Source organism: Epinephelus moara, chromosome 13 (genome assembly GCF_006386435.1).
Source record: "Epinephelus moara isolate mb chromosome 13, YSFRI_EMoa_1.0, whole genome shotgun sequence".
Classification (NCBI taxonomy): Eukaryota; Metazoa; Chordata; class Actinopteri; order Perciformes; family Serranidae; genus Epinephelus; species Epinephelus moara.
This window is the reverse complement of record NC_065518.1, coordinates 26,009,797-26,029,974: the sequence shown is the minus strand read 5'-3', so window position 1 is coordinate 26,029,974 and position 20,178 is coordinate 26,009,797. Positions and strand designations below refer to the sequence as shown.

At 40.8% G+C, this 20,178-nt stretch overlaps 1 protein-coding gene across 3 annotated transcripts in view; it reads right to left on the bottom strand.

Moving 5' to 3' along the window:
* Nucleotides 1-19: 19 nt before the first annotated feature.
* si:dkey-191m6.4 (rho GTPase-activating protein 22) overlaps nucleotides 20-20,178 on the bottom strand; it is a 51,004-nt gene continuing 30,845 nt past the window's right edge. For 2 of the 3 annotated variants that reach the window (XM_050059145.1, XM_050059146.1), the window contains 7 exons: nucleotides 15,144-15,272; nucleotides 8,966-9,173; nucleotides 8,745-8,877; nucleotides 8,595-8,668; nucleotides 8,399-8,520; nucleotides 7,217-8,252; nucleotides 20-5,689 (listed from right to left, as the gene is read on the bottom strand). In XM_050059145.1, the coding sequence (XP_049915102.1) occupies nucleotides 5,467-5,689; nucleotides 7,217-8,252; nucleotides 8,399-8,520; nucleotides 8,595-8,668; nucleotides 8,745-8,877; nucleotides 8,966-9,173; nucleotides 15,144-15,272 (1,925 nt within the window). In that variant the 3' untranslated portion in view covers nucleotides 20-5,466. Of the gene's footprint in view, nucleotides 5,690-7,216; nucleotides 8,253-8,398; nucleotides 8,521-8,594; nucleotides 8,669-8,744; nucleotides 8,878-8,965; nucleotides 9,174-11,369; nucleotides 11,532-15,143; nucleotides 15,273-20,178 lie in introns of those variants that run through there. The other variant, XM_050059147.1, reaches the window with a different exon arrangement.

Genomic DNA, 20,178 nt, shown 5'->3' with positions numbered 1-20,178 from the left:
CACGGAAGTTATCCCCCTCGGTCATCACTTATTACCCACTAGAAGTGTGTGGAGGTATATTTTTATTTTTATTTTCAAAACGTTTATGGTCGTGTACCCCCCCACAGCACTCAGGTGAGGTGTGGGTTTTATAAAAAGGTAGCAACCAGGTGCTGGCCCATAAGCAGCAAGCATCCCAGAGACACAGCACCACAAAACATGCAAATACAGTGAGGCGAAACGGCAAATGTGTGAACCTGGGGTTGGCTTTTACTTTCATTTTTGCTGGCAAGTGTGTTCCCAACCAGTTACTGACAATCCTGCATTGTATACCATTGAGTAGCATTTTGATGGCACCATCACAACCTGATGATTAAATTAAAAAAATTGCTTCACTGAATTGGAACATTTAATTCTTGAACAGGATGTTTAGAATGTATTGTGTATTAGTCTGCCGCTTTAAATAGTCCAGCTGAAAACTTGCATTAACTATTTTTTGTTTAATTTTTCTAAAAGCTACAGTGCTCAACTTTTCAAAAAAATTCATAGGTCTTTTCAAAAAAATTAGATTGTACATTAGTGACACAGTTTTAATAATCTGTCTTCAGTATGAACAAATGTGCCACACACTGAGCAGGGAAGTTGGAGGCAGAATGACCACCTGATTGCAAATACCTGGTGAATACAAATTAACACATATTTCCAAATGAAACAATTGACTGTTGCACAATGTCCATCCGTCCATTTTCATCCGCTTATCCAGGGCCGGGTCGTGGGTGCAGCAGGCCAAGCAAAGCACCTCAAACATCCCTCTCCCCAACAACTCTTTCGAGCTTCTCCTGGGGGACCTCAAGGCGTTCTCAGGCCAGACTAGATATGTAATCCCTCCAGTGTGTTCTGGGTCTGCCCAGGGGCCTCCTACCATTGGGACGTGCCTGGAACACCTCCAGGGAGAGGCACCCAGGAGGATCCTGATCAGATGCCCGAATAACCTCAACTGACCCCTTTTCATGCTAAGGAGCAGCAGCTCGACTCCGAGCAGCCTCCCGATGTCCGAGCTCCTTACTCTATCTCTAAGGCTGAGCCCAGCCACCCCACGGCGAGAACTCATTTTCGGCCGCTTGTATCCATGATCTCATTCTTTCGGTCACTACCCAGAGATCATGACCATAGATGAGGGTTGGGACGTAGATGGACCAGTAAATGAAGGGTTTGCCATCCAGCTTAGCTCTTTCTTAACCACGATGGTTTGGCACAGCGCTTGCATCACTGCAGAAGCCGCACCAAACCGCCGATTCATGTCGCATTCCATTCTACCCTCACCTGTGAACAAGACCCCAAGATACTTGAACTCCCTCACTTGAGGCAGTAACTCTCTCCCTATCCAGAGGGGTCAATCCACCAGTTTCTGGCAAAAAACCATAGCCCAATGGTTCATTGCACAATGGATTGTTGGATATTATGGGCTATACTGGTAGTGTCCAGTATTTGGTCAAGGGAGGGCAGCATTTGAATTCAGACTACAAAAGCAGAATAATAGCAAGATGCACTGTTTTCTAGGAAGTTTAAGGGTCGCTTCCATGCGATCTGTCATGTCAAATTTCCCAGATATCTACTTAAAACAACTTTTTTTTTTTCTTTGTCACCTTTATTCCCATACATGTCCATTCATTACAATAGTGGAAATCCATAATAAATAAGCACCATAGATAATCAGCAGAGCAGTAAGAAACATTTAGCCTTAGTCATGAGACACACATAAAGGGAAATAATTGCCCCTTGGAATCAGAGAACCTGCAATAGATTTGAACCATCATATTGTGAACAGGAGGACAAGTACCTTTTAAACCTGTGTAATTAAAGAGGGTAATGTAATAACATTGGCTTGATGTTTATACATAAAATATAAAAAGAAAATACAGTCACGTTGTCTAACCAAAAGCACACTTTCACTTGTAATTATACTGTTTGTCAGGGTCTTTACGAAAAAACCCTTCTGGACATTCTTCTGATTGGTGATAAGATGCTAAAAAAAACATTTTCATGTTCAACAGCGGGACCACATGCAATTCTCACAAAAGAGATATCTGCAACTCTTCATTTTAGGAACACATAATTCAGTGTTCAATGGAGCAGAGCCATTAAACACATCACAGCTACCTGACGTGATGTAAGTCTGCGTGATGCATCCCATATTACATCACATGTCCAGCATTAAAGTAGGATGATTGGGGTCAGGGATGTGGGTTGAAGAGCTGGATGAACTGCACATCTTCAGTGACTATAATTTTTTTTTCCTGCTCTGGTAGTCGTTTACATTTTTTTTTTTTTTTTCATAGGGCTGGTTTCATCAACAACATATTACATTCACTACAAGGATACATTCTTAATTCAAAACTTCCATTCAATTCACAATTCACTTTCACAAGAATTGGCACCTTCTAGGGAGATCAAGTTATTCAGCAGTTTGTTGCCATATTAAAAAATAATAATAATAAAAAATAAAAAAACAAACAATGCAGCCACTGTGTGTACTATGGGCGAATATATTCACTACATCTCTGGACAAGCAAGCAACACTACATTTTTCCTATTTCAAAACACTTCCCTGAAGGCACAACCAGGAAATTCCATTGTTTCTTTGAGGGCAGTGTTCAGCTTCATGTGCCAAAATCAACATGGCTTCCAGGCAGGCCATTCTGATCTTTAGTGAGCGAACAGCTGAGGCGGTCCAGCTTTGGTTTTAACTGTGTACTGTAAATGGCCTTCACCTACTGAGCCACGTGTCCTGTGTCCGAGGCAGCATGCGCTAAGTTGAAAATGCTTGAATAATTGTTTCCATTGTCCCTGTTGTATTATCTGTACATTAAAGGTATATTGACATCTGTGAGGGTCGGAGTGAACCGAAGGCTGAGGCTTTGCCATCAAGTGGACATGGAAACCATGCAGATGGTGACGAGGTGTAGAGGCACTGGAAGGGCCTGAGGAAAAAGAAGGTACAGAGGCAGCTGTTGCAGAGGTTCCACCTATTACTGCTTCAGTTTTTTCTCGTCCTAAACCTGCGTCTATTACAATGTACAAATTTGATTTTACAGTAAAACACCCAAGAAAAAAAGATGTCTGCAGCAGAAATACAGGACAGGAGGATAAACGCAAGTGGGAGAACTTCTGCTAAAGCTACCGCTGTACAGTTTAACGGTCAGTTCACTCAGATTACTTAAAACATATTCTCTCAATTATACCTTGTGGTGTCTAGCCATGCAAATAATTAAGTATAATTTGCACAGCTTTAAAAATAGCCAGGGTATGAGGTTTTTGCAACCAACTTTACAAACGGAGGTGATTTGTATGTTGTTTATCACAGCATTTAAAACAACATTTAAAAAATTTCCAATTCAGCAACATCTCTTTCAGAAAAACTAAGAATGTTATTCTGACTATTTCACAGAACTCTTTTGTAACTTCAAAGCCCAGCTAAAAATAAAGCAGTTAGCATAGCTAGCCACCACTACAGGCATGTGAGGAAATATGGTGTTTTTTAATCTGACTGAACTGACCTTTAAGTTAAAGAAATACATTTATTTCCATTCTTGCTGAGAGTTAGATCGGAAGATTGATATCACTCTCATGACTGTAGCATAAATATGAAGCTACAGCAAGCAGCTGGTTAGCCTAGCTCAACACGGAGGTAGAAAACAGTGGGGAGAGACAGTTTATACATTTTGTTTTTGTACATATTAAATACTGACAGTATAAAAAAGATGGATGACATGACAGCTCCCTAAAAATGAAGCCAAAACAACGCAATTGCCCCCTGGTGGTTGGCTGCAGTACAGGTTATAAACCCCGCCCCCTCCCTGTTAGCAAATGGGACATGAGCCAAACTAAGCCAAACCATCTTTCGCCAAAGAATTTTTTTTAGGTATTTTAGGTAGTTCTTACTTACAAGTGTAAGTACAAGTGTTCGTTTTTTTAAGACGTTTGGTTTTAATTAGTAATTTTAACTATAAAAATTGGGTTTGATGTCATGATTGACTACTCTGTGTGCCAATAAGTGTGCTCGTGATCAATGGTGCTGCTTCCAATTGGCCAGATGGGCGGTAGGTGGGAACTCGACATAGCGGAGATCACTACTAAGCAAACTCTGGCTCCAAATGACATCACCAGCACAAGATGGCAGTGGCTGTGTCTGGGATATTTTGGCTTCATTTCTGTGCAGTAACAGTAAGTGGATACGATCATCCGTCATCACACACACACACACATACACACAGTGACAGGGCTAACTGTTAGCATCACACAGCTAGGCTGACGTTACCTAATGGTTATCAACAGAACAGGCATTTCGGTGTTGTTTTGAGTATGTTGGGACTGTTAAACTGCTTGGTATCAGGTGTTAGCCGCTGCTGCTGCGTTAGCTTGTGCTAGCCAGGAGGACAGCAGCTCAGTGACAGTCCTTCAGCACTGCATCTAATCTATGTAACGTTAGCAAACAGTGATAGAAAGTTTGCTGATTTCTGTCATGTCAACTTTGAATTTAAAGGCTGATAGAGGCCTTTCCGTTAAATAAATACATTTCAAATTGCGCTTGTTTCCCATTGTTGGCCAGTTTACGTACCTTTTCTTACATTAGATTTTTCTCACAAGTACTCTATAATAATTTAATCCAAGTTGTCAAAAATGGAAGTTCCATCAAATGCCCATCCCTATTGGTTAATAGATTTTCAAAAAGGACAGTGCTAGATTAGCATTTTCCCTGCTTTTATTGTCACTCTATATTTAGCTAGGCTAACCAGCTGCTGGTTGTAGCTTCATGTTAATCCTACAGTCATGAGAGTGGAATCAAATTTCTCATCCACCTTTCAACAAAAAGGCAAAGTGTATTTCCCAAATGTAGCACTATTCCTTAAAGATAAATATCAGATATAGATAAATATCAGTCAACTGTCTGCATTATCATTAACATCTCTTATGAGTCATACAGTTTCAGCATGAAATCCATTCATGTCATGTCCTTAGTGGTTGAAGAAGTCAGTGCTCTCCAGTAAAGAGAATGTCAGAGAAGTTTCTTTATGTTACACCAGTCACATACAGGCACCTGAACTGTTAAAATACTGCCTTCACAAGACAAACCCTGGACTCATCAAGGAGTGTGATCACAAGAGCGCCATCGTCTTAACGTTCCATTTCAAGCATGCGACAGAAACTCAAAACCACTCAGTGCTCAATGGAGATGATTCTGATGAGGACCACACAGTCAGTCCTCGTTTCATATTTGCACCCTAATTTCCGCTGCCATCTCCATATTTCAGTTCCCTTTGAGTTTATCCTGATAGCACACGACTATGGCGGGTTCCTTTATTTCCTTGTTTTAATGTTCTTTTGAAGGAACGCCCTGATACACTGAGGAACACATGAGCCCTTGAGAAGACACCCAATATCCCAAAATACAAACCCTGACAGTTTTGGCCACAGACAGATGCCGTATCAAATGTCACTAGTCCTCGCACCCAGGGCCAGATCTCCCAGTGTGGAAAAGAAATCCTCCATCTCTTTCTCCAGAAGCCGATTGCGGTTCTCTGCATCCTTGCGCGCCCGCTCCGAGTTGCGTAGTTTGATCTCCAGCATGCGTTGCTTCTTCCTCTCCTGCTCCATCTCTTGTTCCAAACGCTCCATCTGTGCACACAGAGCAGCACTGGACTCCTCCAGTCTGAGGGGATGAAACACATCACAGACAGAAGGCAGAGGTCATTGACATTCACCTTTACTGTTGGGCTACATTTTGAAATGCTTTGGTGTTATTAAGGCAAAACTTTAAGCTGCACTCTGCAAGTTGTTTTTTCCCATAGAAATGCAACCATCTTGTAGGTCTTAAATTAAAATCACCATCACCTCTATTGATGTCTAAGCATTCAGGTAGCTTTGGTAATATTTGGAGATATCTCAATGGCAATTCTTTTGGAAAGCTCACAGTATTTTAAGACAACGTAAAAAATAAGTCTTTGTACAATTTTCATCGGAAATACTTTCTACCTTTAAACAATTACAATGACAACTGTTCAAACTAAGGTTTGAGAGAGAAGGAAAAGGTTAATTGTGGTTGGGGACTGTTTGTAACTTACAAATGGGGAGGGGGGTGATGCATGGGTTATTTTGGCTTGTGGGAGAGGCGTACAACGTTAAATGGTTGTGTTTTGTATTTATTTTAAACACCCTCTGAACCCCAAAACCTGCCAGCTAGTTTTAAAGGCATGTTTTCTTTTAAATTACCAAAATTACATCATTTATTAAAGCCAGGAACTGAAAAAAAAAACAGAAAATATTGTTGGATAGTCAAATTTCCAACAGTCCTTGAACACATCATGTGAGGCAAACACCCTCAGGCACCAACTCTAAGCTGAAAATAGTGATATTTTATCAAAATCACTTTATTTTTTTAATTTATTTATTTTTTTATTTACATTTGGCAAAAAAGTGTCCAAGATTTTGTTTTTCAACTTTTAACTTTTCCTTTTTCAACTCACCCTCAAAGGGTACGTTTTTAAAATCTGATAATGGCTGCCATGCTAAATTACTGATATTATTATTCAGGGCACTGCAGTTAGTGTTGCATGTTACGGTTTATTAATACTGGCTGTGTGTGCTGTGTGTTTGATGTGTTTTCTTATTAGATTTTGTTGGTTTTGTGTGGTAGGACTGGTGGCTGTCATGCACCCATATTCTGGATTTGCATTTTGCTCAGGAAATTAGCCTTTTGTTTTGATGATAACTCTAAATCCCTCTGTGCTGTTTGTTCGTTGAATTGGCTCTAATACCTACATCTGGTATGAACATTAAAAAAATATGGTTATTGGGGAGGGAGGGTCTTACATTTTCCCCCAGTTGCTAAGGGAGGCTCAAGGAAAAATATTTGTAGCTCCAGGGAGAGTCACAGCTTACAGACTTCAATTTAACACAAAGCCTACGTTACAAACTGGGTGTGTGGAGTTTGAAAGCTGTGGACGTCCACCAGGCAGGGAGGCTCTAATAAAAAGATGCTATTGAGTTGCACCATGGGAATTATTGGATCCAGTGTTTTTAAGCTTGAAGGGAAGGGTCTAGCACATGATAGGGCTCAGTGACAAAAAAGATAGCTGGTTTCTACTGTAGAGCAGAGTGGTTCCAGACTGGGGACAAACGCGCCCCATGAGAGAATCTACATACATGTGACTGAAAGTTTGGGAACCCCCAGACTTACTTTTGGATCCTGGCCTCGTATGAAGTCTTCTGTTTCCTCAACTCTTCCTTCAGTCCTTCCACCAGACAGCTCAGTGTTAGATTTGTCCCGTCCCCATCCTCAGACATAATGATGGATGGCACCCCGGCCGCCATGGCCATGTTTCCATTCTCACTGCAGGCTGCGCTGCTACTGCACAACTCCATGGCCTCACAACTGTCCTGCTCAGAGCTCGGGTCTGTCGTCATCCCTCCATCCCTTCCTCTGTCAATCTCCCTCTGGCTCTCCATCCACTCCCCTTTTTCCCCAATTTCACCCCCTACTCCACAGTTCTGGTTTGGTGAGGGTTCACTTCCCGAGTCGGGGACGGAGATTTCGCAGGAGGAAGTGGACCAAGGTGTGCTGGAGACACTTGGGACGCTCCCCATGCTTGAGGAAGAGGTGACGTTGTCATAGGTGGACAGTCTCTGTGAAGAGCCCGTGGAGTCACGATCACGGGCGGACCGCTCGCCTGATGAGGTGCGCCGGTGTCCCCTCAAGGAGGACAAACCATTCATGAGCCAGTTACCTCCACCTCCACTCCCACCTCCACCCCCACCAGATGATACACTAGTCACATCAGCCGCAGAGCCGCCGCCGCTGCTTTGCTTCCCTTGCGGCTGTGAACGAGGAGCCGAAGAGCTTTTGAAAGAGTATTTCCAGGAAGGTATGGACTTGGCTTGTTTACTCGGGCTAACCACCGTCTCGCCTTTCCCTGATGGAGACCCCAGTTTTGGTCCAGGGTTCAGGTTAGGGGTCTGGGTGGGAGTGACAGCTGCACACAGTTTGGCATCCAGAGATGAGGCACTGCTGTGCAGTTCTTGGTCAGGGTTGGACACCGGGCAGTTCTGGAGGTCTTCCTCTGAGATCCAGGCGCCCAGGCTGCGATGCTGGAGCTGATGACCCTGGACAGGGAGCTCTGTTTGGGGTGCAGTGGGTCCCTCCTGGTCCCTTCCTGAGTACAAGCGGTTGTGTTCCCTAATGAGGATTGTCATCAGGTGCTGGACCAGAGAGGTGCCTGTGGATCACAGACAGGAGATCAGTTTTTATCCTGCACATCCAGCAAGTTTGATACATATATTTACGGACAGTACAAGGTGTAATGTGACTTGTTGTGACTTTTACCATGAATGCAGTCATTTCGTCAGCGATCATCGGCCATACCTTCCATGATAGTGACTGGGTCCTCCATCTTGGGTCGAAGGATATTTGGTCCAAATACTGTGGCGAGGTTCTGGACACTCATCTTGTTCTCACTGGAGTGGGACTGGACCTCATCGAGGAATCTAAGCAGAGATAACAACGTTAGAAACACACATCGTTCTTGAAAACTGGTGACATTACCAGATAATATACTTACTTGCATATGTAGGTGAGGAGATTGTAGTTAGGTAGAGGTAGAGTGTTAACTTGCTTTCCCAGCTCCTGGACCCCCTGATATAAGATTGAACAATTGTTAGACACACACTCACATAGATAAATACACAAACACAGAGTATACTGCACATACCTCCTCCTCGTCTTTGGCCAAAAGCTGTGCACAGGTTAGAAAGTCTTCATATTTGCAGAAGGGAATGACTGGTTCAGGCAGCTCTCGCAGGTACAGCTTCAGCAAGGATGCCACCGTGTGGACGTCTGTATTACTGCAAGAGAATACAGAAAGAGATGTCAACTGGATGTTCTGTCATTTACATCTCAGAAAGCTGGTTGTAACGCTCCTCTCTGTCCTACCTGTCAAACAGAGGCTTATCCCCGCAGTCAAAGGCCTCCTGCAGCTCTTTGACCAGGTTGGCCTGTCCCGGCATGCGAAAGAGACCCTCCTCGTCCAAACCTCTCTCCCTGATGAAGTCAACACACTGCTCCACCAGCAGGGGGGCCAGCCGGGGGCCAAACTTCCTCTCATACTGCACTGTGTCCTCTAAACGCTGGCCAAATATCCCTGGGGACAGATGGAGGAAACATACTTTGTTGTTTATGTCCATCAGATCAAACGATGGTCATGGTCGTGATGATCAGACAAAGATGAGTTTTCAAAATAAAAGCCCCTGGATGATAATTTAATTTTCAATAGTTCAATAGTTCAAATCTTCAATTTAGTCCACTTTGAAATTCTACTGCCCAAACTTTTATGTACATTTAACTTTAAACAGGTCACTAAGTAAATATACTTTTTCTATGCATTTTTTTACAGAAACCTCAAAATATCAAAATGTTATGATGCTTGTATTTTTTTTCCTACTTTTTACAAGTTTAAAAATACAAAGCATTTCTTCTTTCAGTCTTTTCAGTGAATTTCAATTCCCACCTTTAACAGTATTTCAGTTTAGCTTCAAGTTTTTTCTCACAATGTATTGCAGTTCTTCAACTTCCAACTCTGCAAGTTTCACATTTCAGCTTCCAGGTTTTTCTGCAGTGCAGTGCATTTGTGCTTGAAGATTGCTGTTTTACCTTTCAGCATTCACAAGCATTTTCTGCACTGTCATGTTTATTTATGCATCCACTGAGGGCATACATGAGTATTCTAGGCTGTTATGAAATTCGGAACAAAAAGAGATATCTTAAATTCATAGTTTGTATTTTGGGCATATTGTGAGCTTATTTGACCATGTAAGTTGTCTAATGTATCTTAATATGTTAAATTTTCATGCCAAGCAGCATCACTTTATATCATCTTAAATCTTGAATGTGACAGAATATCTGAAAGCTAGAACAATGCCTATTGTATTGTGTACTGTTGCCTATTACTGTCCATTTTTTAAGCCTATATCAAGGACCCCCAGTCACAATACTGTTTCACCATTACTTAATGCTGTAGAGTCCCAGTCTATTAAGATATTTGCATTATATAATGAATAACTTGGCACAGACTTTTAAGTAACCGTCAGTGGGCAAGGATATAAAAACCTGTGACTGAATCAGTATACACATAATCCTCATATCTGCCTAAAATTTGCCTGTTGGTCCAAAATAGTCTATTAAGAAATGGTTCAGTGATGCAAATGCGAAGAAAAGTAAAGAAAAAGTTATTGCTGAAAGTATGCAATCGCACATTCGCCAAACTACCCCTTAAATTATAAAATGTGCAACTTGTTTTGTACATGACTTTTCACTTATCACTGTTATAAAACAAGAGTCTGTTCTTGCAGTGTTGGATAGATAAAAGTATCATCTTTGTTACTGATGTATTTGATAGTAGTGGCCATTTATTAGGCTATGAAACCAAAGGTGAAAGCTTTTCCTATGACTTACAGAGAATTTAGATTTGTGGTTGAGGCCATTTCCACAGTTTTATGCCAGTTAATAAAAAAAAAACAAAAAAAAAACACATTTTGCCAAGATACACTTAGAATAGAATCTGTGTTACTTTTAAATGGGATAGAAATTAAAAATTCTAAATGTACCGATGAACATATAAGGCAATGTTTTTCTTCTAAAATGAAAATCTTGCCAAGAGGGAAATCAGTGTGAAACTCACAAATATGCGGCATTGAATGGCAGAAGGCGAAGTTTAAATTCTGTATTTCTAACAAAATTAGAGCAATACATGTTAAAGTGTTGAACAATTTCTACCTCTCTAATGTAATGGTGTCAAGGTTTGTTGATTTAGTTGAAAAATGTACATTTTGCAACAATGAACCTGAAACAATGGTACATTTGTTTTATAGTTTTTCACATTATATTCACTTGAGAACATATATTTTTCATATATTTTTATAAGTACTGGTCACTGTGAAATCCAATGTCAAATATGTTTTTTATTTTGAAAGCAGTGTTAATTAATTGAATGTTATGACAAACCTCATCCTATTGGGTAGATCTCCTATACGTACATCTAAATTTGGAAAATCACCCCCCTGTTAAATAGTTTTTTGATATATATTTTATTCTAATGAAGTCTCTTGACCATGTGAATAACAATTTGTCTACTACTACCCCCTTTACATAACTGTTCAATTTTAGTCACTTTTTTAAAATGACTCTCCTACTATGATGTCTGACTTTGTATTATTCATTGTTTTCAATAAAGTTGAATTATATATAAAAGAAAAAGTAATTGTTGTAAAATGACTAGCTAATTGGAGACACAGCTGACAGTTGAACGTGTCTAATGAACTGTCCAGTGCCTGGTTGTTACCTGCGGACAGGCTGCAGCAGTCGCAGCTGGCAGACAGCTCCCAGTAATCGTAGTAATTCACGGAGCAGGAGCTGCACAGCAGCAGGGCGCGTTTCTCATACATCCCAAAGCCACATTTCACCACGTTTATCCATTCCGGTTCAGGCATTTGACTCCACTGACGGATTAAACTCACATCTACTGAACTACCGGACAGCGGAAACGAGCTGCAGCTGAAGAAGAAGGCGGATGTGTTCAGACGGACGGCAGCTGACGGGGGTCAGAGAGCTGTGACCGCGGTGCTGCTGTTAACGACGGGTCTATAAGTTGGCGACACGTCTATTCTGGACCGAGAGCCGAGAGACAGACAGCCATACCCTGCGAATGTGAGAGGCAGGCTGGAAACATGAGCCAGCCTGTGTGAGGTAACCCGGCGGATAGCACCAAACTTTAGATATGAATGTTGCTGATTCTGATGCGTCCGCCCCCCTCTGAGAGAGAAATGTAGGCCATGACACCTGTCAACAGGGGTGTAGCTAGGATTTAGGGGCCCCACACACACTTGTCCCCCACCCCACCTCCACCTAGGCAACAACTGGACCATAAATAATAAAATTAAGTCACCACAATATTATTATTATTATTACAATATTTGTAAGTTTTTTTTAAAGCAAACCCTGGTCCAAAACCTGTAGCAGTATTTAGGCCTACATGATTAACTAACCAAATTTTGGCAACCATGGGACAGAAGACGCCATCAGACACATAGCCCTGAGCGATGATTGCCATATAAAGTTGACATGAAACTGTTTAGCTCCTGTTTGTACTTCTCATGTATATAGTTTAACCATTACATTGGATTCATGACACTAGTATCCATTATTCTAAAAAATAAAATACCAGATGTTTGAAAAAGCCATATGACATATACCATATGTGACTTGAACTATAGAAAAATATTTTCAGTTTTGGTCCACAGCATACAAACAATTACACATCATGTCATTTTTGGCTACCACCTTCGTTTGGATTAGGAAACAGAGTCACAACTTTGGGAACAGGTCGAAAATCCTTTTGATTGTGCCACAGGATTTTTTTTTATTTTATTTTTAATGCAAATGGTTAGAAGACACTGTGAGAATTTAGGTAATGCCTTCAGAACAGTGTTATACGTTGCTTTTCAACCTTTTTCTCATGTTTTTGTGTTTTCTATTTACGTGGAATCAGGCAGATGATAGATGGCAGATGGACAACATCGTCTTGGCCGCACTGGAAAAACAAAATACAGTCCAACAGAATGGCAGGACAGCAAAATGAAATGCACATGACGATATGTTGAGATGGAGGATGTTGCGTTATTTACAAATAATTCTAAAAAAAAAGTTGAATAAAATTCATGTTTCTATTATTTATTGCAAGTTTCCTAGTTATGTTGAGTATTTGTCCAGATCACCAGTGTTTCCTTGTTGCATGAGGGAGCTACTGCATGTAACATCCAGATGTATATTTCATCACAGAGGACAGTAAAAAGTTAAAATATTTTAGCTTTGGACATCAGTGCTGTCTGCCATTACCTTTGCTAGTACTCTGTGCCAGCCTAACCTTATTTTACCATACTGCTCTTTCCACTGAAGTGACATTTGGTTTGTCACTACCATCTTCCTGATTCCATGTGAACGCAGCGTAAGTGACCAATGGGAACTACAATTTTTGAAACTGGTCCAGTATTGAACGAGAGTTCTGCAGCGGTGAAACAGGCTACAACGTAACAACTCTGAGCAGAAGTGTACTGTTAATTTACATCCATAAACAGTGCTTGTTTTTGCCACTGACGGGCTCAGGTCTGACAACATTATGGACAGGATCCCTACAGAGATAGACCTTTTTGTTGAAGACTCAGATCCTTTTTGTTAACTAGAAACAGCCCTAAAATTGCCTTCGCCAAACCCACCAGCATCCATTAAAAAACAAAAACAAAAAAAAAACAACAGTGGCAAAAAGATCCTGTCAGTGGCAAAAACAAGCACTTTTAGTTGATGGTGCGCTTATGCCCTGAGTTGTTGCATTGCAGACTGTATTGTGGCTACTGACTGGAGCCCTCTCACTCAATAAATGACTAATTTCAGAAATTGTTCTTTCCATCAGTCACTCAGACACAAATCACAGGAAAATAGGGTCCAGACTGAAAAATACCAAAGTTACCTTTAAGTGTTGTTAAAGGTTGCTGGGTGCAAAATACAATGCATAGCTCTGTGAATGTAATAGTAACTAGAAAAGCACTCAGAGAGTGTAGACCTCCGCCAAGTAGGTGATATTCCCTCCCCCTCTGCATCAGATTTTGCCCACTTTGCTTCAACTGATCACCACCAAAATTTTATCATCTGTTCCTTGTCCCATTATCCACCTTTCCTGAAAATTTCATCAAAAGCCATTCATAACTTTTTGAGTTATTTTGCAGACAAACAAACAAACAAACAAACAAACAGACCAACGCCGGCAAAAACATAACCTCCTTGGCGGAGGTAATAGAAGCACAAACTGGGGCTATAGCTAGACATACAGTAAATGTGCCGTAATACCAAAGCAGTTCAAAGAAGCTAAAAAGCTAAGCTTAGCTACAGAGTTGGGTTCAGCAGTTTGACATACTGATTCAGTCTTAATACAAAAAAATATGGATATTCTTTTGTAACTTCTAATTTTGAGTTAAAATACCAAATATTTTAGTTGACACTTACTTAGATATGAGAATCTACAGCCTTTCTCTACATTATGTAATTATCCTACATCAGTGTGGCCTAATAACCTCGTTCCCTCTCTGCCAACAGAGCTTAAAGCTGCTTGATTACAAATGAAGTTTCAAATGAGAATAGTGATGTCATACACTGTATCACTGGTGTGTTATTCTACATTTATCCCCCTATTAATATACAGCTCCTTTGTAACCCAACACCGTGCTGTTCAGCTGCTCCTTATGTCCCAGTTCACACCCAGACAGGCCTGGTTATATTTCTGGCCTCCCGTCAAGCACACTAGTTAGACAGGCTGACCAGAGCAGACAGGGTGAGAATTAACCACAGGCTCACTGCTGCGTGGAGAGGAGGAACAGACTGTGTGGGAGGCAAAGAAACTCAGTCTGCAAATCATTCATGTACAGTACATACGTGTTCTGCTGATCCTTGATCCAGTAAACCCAAACCAAACAGCGCCCAACAGAAGCATCTATTTTTGAATTTCTGGGATAGATTGACAGCAAACTCTGATCACATTTCCCCAGTCAGGTACAGTGTACAGACACCAGGGTGAGAATTAACTGCAGGCCAAAGAAATGAGACACAGTAGGAGTAGGTGATACTTTGCGTGTCTGGGCTCAAGTGTGTAACTCATACAGTATAACATGGACAGACCACAGAGGTGGGCTGTCGTCTTTTCCAATTTCAGGAACAATATCTTGTTTCAAGAAGTGTTGCGAGATCTCCGAAGCCTACAGGGCTGAAAGGGAATGAAGACTTCCTGTCTCAGGATAGTGCTTCTTCCAATGATTATTGGCTGCATGAGAGATTTGAATAAAATGTTAAGAACAAGTAGTACGCTGTCCTTTCTGTAGCTCCACTCAATCAGTCTCGCTTGTGTGTTTTGGTGTGTCGTTATTTTAGGCTTCCCACAGCCCAGATTTTGCTTTAGAGCGGCCTTGAGTTTTAATCGTCACCCGTTCCCATGAGACAGACTCGAGGATGGAAATGTTGCTGTGTTTCTAATCGTTTTTCTTGTGTTCTGGTTCAAAAGGTTTGACTTTACCTCCTCCAAATGGCGCCCAGATGACCCGCCGTATGGCCTTGACCCAGTCATCCATGTCTGTCTGGGAGTTTGCCATGAGCAGGAAGGACTCATGGCTGATCGGTGCCCGGTCCTTCTCTCCTGTTCCACCTGGTGGGACAAATGAAGGAGAAAGGAGACAGAAATTAGGGGTGAGTACACCTGAGATTTCATATCTTGATTTGCCAGAACACTGGCATTTATCAAAGAACTAATCGAGTGGTATGTTGATTAGCAGACATATGATAAAGTGTAGTTAAGTCATGTTTCAACGGCTTGAATCGTTTCCAAAATTTCCCAGGTCCTAGCTTCTACTACACAGTGAGCTTCAATGTCAAGTACCTATATTTATTTATTACCTTACTGTCTGGGACCTCATTGAAAGGGCAGCAGTATATTTGCACCCTGTAGCAGGTTTCCGCTGTGGCAGATAATTTGGGTTTGTGCAAGCACTTGTGAACCAGCATGGTCTGGGCTGCCCAGGCTAGTGTTCACGGACCTTGAGCGGGCAAGTATTTTTTACAACAAGACATCAAATCATAAAAACACTATAAAGATGCAGTCCAGAGGGCCTGTAAATTAGATCAGCATATAATTCTGCAAGTTTTAAGATGCCATACTCACTTGTCACTCAGTTTGTGAGCTTTTAATATTCAAGACATATGAAAAATGAACTCAGAATCAAGAAAACATAGACACCATCCCAGGTCTGCCATGAGAAAATTATAAGCCTGCGATTTTACTGGTTATGGTTGCTTTTGAGTAACAGCAAGTGAGGGGTAAAAAAATACATTTAAGGTAAGAGCGCTCAGTATGTGTGTTTGTTCATGGTATGATTGTGTGTGCTTTAGATGTGCTGTTGTTTTGCTGGCAATGTGGTAAGGATTGCATCAGGATCAGAAGGTTTTGAGCTCTGCTGTTAATTGGTGCTTGTGTTTTTAATGCAGTTTGCTACTTTGATTAATTGTGGTTAATCTAACATTCATATGGAAGGTGTTGGGGAAGCTATTTTGAGAGCATATCTATGCAGGCGTCCAGTTACTTCATACAAGAAGCAGCTGGATTACAGCAAAGCTGGCCTAGGGAGAAATGTAGTTTGTTTAACTGAAGCTACTTAGAAAACGTAGTTCAATCTACTTAAAAAAAAAATAAAATAAAATAAAATCGACAACTTACATGCACTCTAAAAACTGATTCATGGGGTATGTGGATAAAAATAAAGGGGTTTTCAGTGTAAAAATGTGTTTGTTACATGTAAGTGTTTTAATCACTTGACACCTTATTTTAAGAAGTTGGTCAAATTTAAAAGCATTTGTGACATTTTTGAGTAGAGTGGATTTAAAATGAATAAGTTAGAATGTCTTAACTAAAATTAATTGACTCAAACACCACCACAACTTTGGGATAAATATTAAGTTGGTTCAACCTAATTATGTTTTTTGAGGTCAAAGCAAATCATGGTAGTTGCACTAAACTAATTGACTTTGTGGGGTTATAAAAGACTCATAGGACTGACTCAATAATGCCAGACTTGGAACTACTTAAAAAGATGCAATCAAATTGTTACCCTAGTTTTTTAAACCTGAACCAGTAGATTACTTTTTAGAGTGTGTGAAATAAAATTATAACAAAATATAATCCAAAAAAGTCACATGGCAGCAAAAAATGCCACTTAACTGAGTTTATTGCACAAAAGTGTCCACTTGTTTAGGGGTCATAAATCAAAAATAAATAAACACATAGATCCCCACCATTCATGGGAACGTGCAGTGAAAGTCAGCTTTGGTTTTGTATACAATGTCTATCAGTCAGACGCCTGCCTTCAGAAACTAGAGTCCAGGTGGGAGTACTGCACCAAGCAGGATTACTCAGTTAGCCAGGTAACTTCTAAAATAGCCTGTAACAACTTCTCTGAACATTTCAATCAATCAATTTTTATTCAGAGGGCTTTACAGCATACGACATTCCTCTGTCCTTAGGACCCTCACAGCAGATAAGGAAAAACTCCCCCCCAAAAAAAACCTTTAACGAGGAAAAGAAATTGTCAATAAATAGTAATAATCAATACCTCTCAATAGTTGACACAATCACGTTTTGTTTTACTAATTCTGCCTGACTAATGCATTGCCTGAAAATGCCATCACCGCTCAGGATGAAAAAAATGGAGGTGGCTGTACTGGTCTAAGGGGATTCAGTTTCTTTCATGGCCCAGAATTGTTTGTATTTTTAGTAGTTAACCATAAAAATGGCAAAAAGGTGATTAAACTATTTGAATCACTGTGCAAATGTGAATGCAGCTGAACTACCAGCAAGCTACTGCAAAATGGAGCTATCACCACTTCTCAACAATGCATATTGGACCCATGGTTTTGGCAACATTCAAGACTTTGTCAGGGAGATAATAACATCACAGCGAAGGTGTGGATCTTGCATCATCATCAGACAGGATAGCAGCCCAGTTCAATATTTATATCAATTCACCAGCTGATGCTTGAAGATAGTGCAAGAATGTTATTAGCTAATGTGTGAAAATTACTTTTAATGACGGTATAATAACTGATTTAGAAAAAATAAATCAGATGGGGTTGACATCAGATTAAATCCAACGTGCTGTAAAGGTTTCTCACCACTAGATGGCACAGTTGTCCTGTTATTCATTCTCTGTATTTCTACTCTAACCCTCCTGTAATTAAGGCACCAGTTCACATTTCATTTAAGTACTTAGCACTTAGACACTGTGATCCACAGCAGCTTTTAAGAGAGTGCGGAAGTAGAATGAGTCTCATTTCCCAAATTCATTCAACCTCCTAAAAATTTGTGAGGTGTGCCGCGAAAATAAACAGTGTGAAACATGACCAACTGCTACATAAAAACACATTAACACCATAAACTGCAAATATATCTTATAATCTTGACCCCACCACCTGCTGTGTTTAAACTCTTTTCTTCTGTCACACATGTAAATAACTTGGAGAATATGTCATCTGTTTCCCGTTTGTCTGAGCCATTAGTGTTGGATGGTGTTGTTGCCACAGTCACAGTCATTGTTGTCACAGTCATTTAGCTGCGAGGAGGGAATCCAAATATAAACAGTGGAGCCATAAAGCTAAGTGCCATTGTCACCCAGCTTTGCAAACTCACACTATCATGATGAACAACACTGCGGTCTCTCTTCAGATGTGCTCCAGTGTCCTGGAAATAGTGAGGATAACTCAGCAGTTCATAGTGTGTGCATTAATATGTGCCGTAGAATCTAAATGAGACCTCTAGTTTACCCTCAGGAAAAAAGAGGCCAATTAAAAGAGTGATTAAAACTACAGAGAGGACACTCAGACGTTAAGGAGCCTTGGCACATCCAATACTTCCTCTTCAATGTATCAGGCCCTGATAACACACACACACGCAGAGCCACTTAAAATCAATCCCAGCATAGCCGACAGACACCAAAACTATTGGAACATCCAAGCCTGGCTGGATGAGGAGTACAAAGATCCCTGCTGGGGCCAATTAAGATAACTCTGACTGCAGGCACACGTAAAACTGAGTTTCCCTCTCAGGGTCTCAGGATCAATCTGATTTCCACGTGGCGATCATCAGGCAGAGGTTGACATTTGAGCCTACAGGAAAGCCGAATGTTTACAGCGTGTGTGCCTTTTGAGTGCCTGACATTTAAGAACTGAAGCTATAATTCTTCACTATTATAGCCTCAGTTTTTAAATGTCAGACTGCTTGCTGACGCTGGTGAATGGGAGATGAGGAGAGGAAAAAGAACAGGTAATTCTTACAGGGCTGAAATCCTTTCTGATGTCATGGTGTGAGCTTTTTAAACCGTCAATATGGAGAGAGAGATATGTTTACTCAGCATGAGAAGAGTCAGGTGATGCAATGCGCCTTTGAACATGTTGGATCGTCTTCAGTTCTTCAGCATCAGTCATCTCACAAGGGCAGTCTGGGTCCTTTTCTACTTTTCACTGTTGTCAATTAGCTGATTTAAATGCTACACTTTGGACTGGCTGTCACACTTGGTCGTCAACCTTGTCATTTTAAGAAATATGAAAGTGGTCTTGGTTGGCGTTCAACAGCCGTCAAGTTACTCGAAAAATGTAATTAACGACTCTCTACATATCACCCATTAAAATACTAAGTACATATCTCAACAGTAAAAGTAATTCATTACATTATTTGTTACATTACTTTCGTTAGCAACCAGCCTATAATTCAGAGGTGTTTACTGAACATCAACAGCTAGTTTAATGCTAGCTAGCCCTGCTAATTTCATGTAGCACTACAGTCATTCCGTCCTCATACACGTCCACCAAAAACTATAAAACTAGGTTTGTGATGCTTGCCAATGGCGAATAATGTTAGCAAGCTAGCTAAGAACACCCATCATAGTAAATTAGCAAATTTTAGAGTAACTAAAATTTGAGTAGAATACAGTTGCCTTTCCACACCAAGCTAACATGCCCCGACCCAGTCTGTCTAACACTTCTGAGCACACAGAGATAAATATCAACCCTCATAAAAAACAGAAAACAAGCCGATATATATCAAAGTACCAAGTATTACTGGACAAAGTGGCTTAAGTGTGTTCATTTCTGTGTCATAGAGTGCTGCAAGAATGACCTTTTTTTTGTAGGCCGACATGGACATTAGCGTCACCCTGATTCCCTCGTCAAAAAGTGAATGAGATTTTTCCATTGTATTTTGGATTGTTGCAGAAAATAAGTTGAGGCAAAGTGATACTTAGACGTTTTATTCAGCAAGATTATCTTCATAAATTATTTTGACTTTTATGATTTTTTTAAGCGGGGCGGCACGGTGGTGTGGTGGTTAGCACTGTCGCCTCACAGCAAGAGGGTTCCTGGTTCGATCGCGGGTGTGGGAGCCCCTCTGTGCAGAGTTTGCATGTTCTCCCTGTGTCAGTGGGGGTTTTCTCCAGGTACTCCAGCTTCCTCCCACAGTCCAAAGACATGCCGGTTAATTGGTGACTCTAAATTGTCTGTAGGTGTGAATG